The sequence below is a fragment of the Alligator sinensis genome, unplaced genomic scaffold (assembly GCF_000455745.1).
Source record: "Alligator sinensis unplaced genomic scaffold, ASM45574v1 scaffold161_1, whole genome shotgun sequence".
Lineage (NCBI taxonomy): Eukaryota > Metazoa > Chordata > Crocodylia > Alligatoridae > Alligator > Alligator sinensis.
Genome location: NW_005841974.1, coordinates 100,284 through 103,706, shown reverse-complemented (window position 1 = coordinate 103,706; position 3,423 = coordinate 100,284). Strand labels below are relative to the sequence as shown.

Sequence of the window (3,423 nt, the reverse complement as noted above, 5' to 3'; positions counted from 1 at the left end):
AAATCAGGCTCCTCTCCTGCTGCACACCCTGCGCCCCTGAAAAAGGAAATCCTAAAAGCCATATATATCCCTTGCACGGGATTTGTGGCATTGACACTTGAAATGCAGCCTCTTTTGGTGTGTAAAGTTGTCTGAATCCTCTTCCTGTTTATATAAGTTATTAGGAAAAAATACAGGAAAGCAGAGCTGTAGCTTCTATTAACTGCTTTGGGGCTGCTATGATGCTTTGGTCTAAATTTGGTTTTCTTGTAGGTTTTATATTGTTTCACATTTTCACCCAATAGATGGAGCCGTTACGGCCTGGTTTCTGGATCCTTTATAAAGAGTTTATTTTAGATACTGTAGACCTGTGTGGACTAGTCTTTTCGGCCAGTGTGCCACATAGCCCTGCACCATCTCCGAAAGCCACTCTGATCTCTTTCCCCTGCCTGATGCACCACTCTGCTCTCTATCTCTTACCACTCCTCTCCCTGACTGATCTACTCCTCTGCTTTCTACTTCCTGCCCCATCTGCTTGCTGCATGCTATACACAGAGGATGGCCTTACCACTTGCAACACATGTGCCACAAGTTGTCCATCCCAACCAAAGACCCATGTCTTTGGATAGTCCATAGGATGTTCTCACTTCCCCATAGCAAGTGATTCCTGTTTAGGAAAATGGAAGCTGATTTGCCCTGGACACAGCACCCTGCCGCAGTTGTCTCTGCCTGCAAATACACTCCTACAAGTACACCTTCCTTTGTCAACAACCAAGCCCATTAGCAATGTCAAATCAATGCTCATTCACTTCCATACCCTTCCTGACCCATGGCTCACCAAAGCAAACAGAAGTCTTTGCCAACTTGCCACTTAATGGGGAAAACTGCCAGTTCAACTTCAGGAAGTCTTGGATCAGATTTCAGAGGTAAGATTCTTCTCTTGGAAATGCAGGGCAGGCCATGACTCAAGTATTTTGCTCTCTGCAAATATAATAGAGCCCCACAAGCCTTGGCAAGGACTCCCTTTCAAAACGGAAGGGATAAGGCCCTTCCAGCACCGTATCTATAAGACCCAGCACCTAGCAGTTCCCTTTGTGACACTTCTGGCCAAATATTCAAAACAATCCTGACTTTGCCATAATCTATTTCCTGTTAGCTAGTGAAATTTTCACCATTGGCTTGATTGGAACATGCACCTTTGTTGTGAAGCAGTTAGAGATCATCTGCATACAATGTGTGCCATAACCTCACAAAATCAAGGAAATAAAGCTATCACACTGTAACTAACTCAGCTTTTCTAACCCAGCTTTATGCCTACCAATTACCCCATGCCACAGAGTCTGCGTACTTATTGTCTATTACAATGTATTCCACTTGCATGTATCCCAAGGAAGCAGGTAACTCAGGTATTAGAATAGCAGAATGCCAGTTCTGATTTGCTGTTTGTTACAGCAAACATTGATTATCCATGTATTGGATGATATTATAAGCCACTTAGGTGCATAGTACTTTTTGGGCCCCACTACTTGATTTCAAACATAATGGTACTCTAGGATAACTGGGTGGAATGGTGAAGGGGAATGAGCTTTCCAAGGACTGTTAATAGAAGCCTTGAAATTGGCAGGGCTCAGTCAGTGTCAGAGCTGTTCTATCCCCTCATTTTCCAGATGTCTAATAGCAGCCCTGCAGCATGTTTTTAGGAGCCTTGAAAATGAAGGGAGTGAATGTCAAGGATGCTAGTGCCACAGCACTGATAGCACCATGTACTTAAGGATCACTGGTTATATTTATTCAGATGCATGCGTACTTTAGGTAAGTGCAGAGCCTTTTTTTTCAGTCTCAAAGCCATCCATGCACTTAGACTGGGTTCACAGTATTTCTGTTGGAGCGTCTTCTAGAAGCTCCAGTCCTGGAACAACGCTTTACTATGGATATGTGACGGGGAGCCATCCCAAGGCTGGTCACAATATTGGCCTACACACCTGTCTAGGTCAGTCCACCCGCTTGACTCATCTGCCATGCCTTTATTGTAACTGAATAGTTGTTCCTAGGCAGGAGGCTGCCCATTTAATGTCCTGATGCCAAAGGAATAATACATGGCTCTAACTTCCCCTTTACCATGTCCCATGCCTTGCAGATGGCATCCAAAACCACTTCCAACTCCTCCATTACTGGGCTGCACTCAGCCACTAGCCCAAACTTGGCTTTAGGCATCCTCAGACATACCTTGACCCAGGCTTTGGCACTAACTTGGCCTCAGGGGTCCTTAGACATGCCTGGGTCTCTCAGGGACCTCTAATCTGCCCCCTTTCTGGGCTCCTTGCCTCTCATTAAGCTTATTGCCCCTCATACTCTACCCCCTCACTAGGCCTTATACCCCTTGGGCCTCAGGTGTCTGTCAGTGTTGGGGCTCCTGGGCCTTATGCCCCTTGAGCCTCAGGGGTTTGTCAATGTGCCTGGACCCCTAACTTGGCCTATGGCCCACTCAGCTGTCTGTCAACAAACCTGGACCTCACTCATATTCAAGCCTTCCCTTTGGCCTCACTCATTCAGGCCTTCCCCTAAGTCTACTCTCTCAGGCATTGGGTCTTGGGCCCTCCTGGCCCCTGTGTTGCTACCCAAGCCTCACTCTCTCAGATTTTGGACCTCGGGCCCTGGTGGCCCCATGGTTTGTTACCTAAGCCTAGTGACTTTCAAGTTGTGCTTCCTGAGCTTTTATCCTCTACAGGGTCACCCACAAAGCAGCAGGGGATGAGGATTTCTGGTGCCCCATACTCACCTTTCATTAGGGAAGGCATTGGTGTGGCATTTCCTGAAGACTACCCTGTCACAGGCAGCCCCACCATACCATCCAACCCCATCAGGGTGTAGTTTTAGGTCATGCCCTAGGACCAGGAACTTTCTCCATCCCCATAGCTCCTACCCTCTCTTCCAGTTGTTTTGGGAGCTGTAAACTGAGCCATATTGTCCCTCTGGCTCCCTAGATGTAACCACCAGCTCAGCTTCTAGGGCCTGGGCTTATACTGAGGCTGCCCATCCCTCCTCCAATCGAGGGCCCTCTTGCAGTCATGTGACTGCCTAATTGGGCCTGACCACACCTGCCAGCTACTCCACAGAGTGATGAAGCCCCTTAAAGTGTCAGGCACCAAAGATGCCCTGCCACAGGATAATGCCATTCAAAAATCAAAACCTGGTCCCTGCTGCCTGCCTTCCTTCCTTGAACCCTTCTTCATTAACATGTTCCCAAATCATTTCTTGCATGCACCCAACAAAAATGGAGAATGGATGGAGTGCACCATTTTTCAAGAGGGCAATTTTGGTAGCAGGTTGATATTGGAGAGATTAATAGTAGGCCAGCATGAAAATCCTGGTTGATTTTTTTTTTGTCATAAGCTGATCATTGTAGCATCTGTTCACAGAATCTGCCTCTGCTCCAGGTTCAGT

The 3,423-nt window shown here is 47.1% G+C and overlaps 1 protein-coding gene across 1 annotated transcript in view; it reads right to left on the bottom strand.

Moving 5' to 3' along the window:
- Nucleotides 1–2,193, bottom strand: part of LOC102386911 (acid-sensing ion channel 2) — a 454,052-nt gene extending 451,859 nt beyond the window's left edge. Inside the window, exon 1 of the mRNA XM_025200734.1 lies at nt 2,098–2,193. Coding sequence (XP_025056519.1) covers nt 2,098–2,193 — 96 coding nt within the window. The remainder of the gene's footprint in view (nt 1–2,097) is intronic.
- Between the last annotated feature and the right edge of the window lie 1,230 nt (nt 2,194–3,423).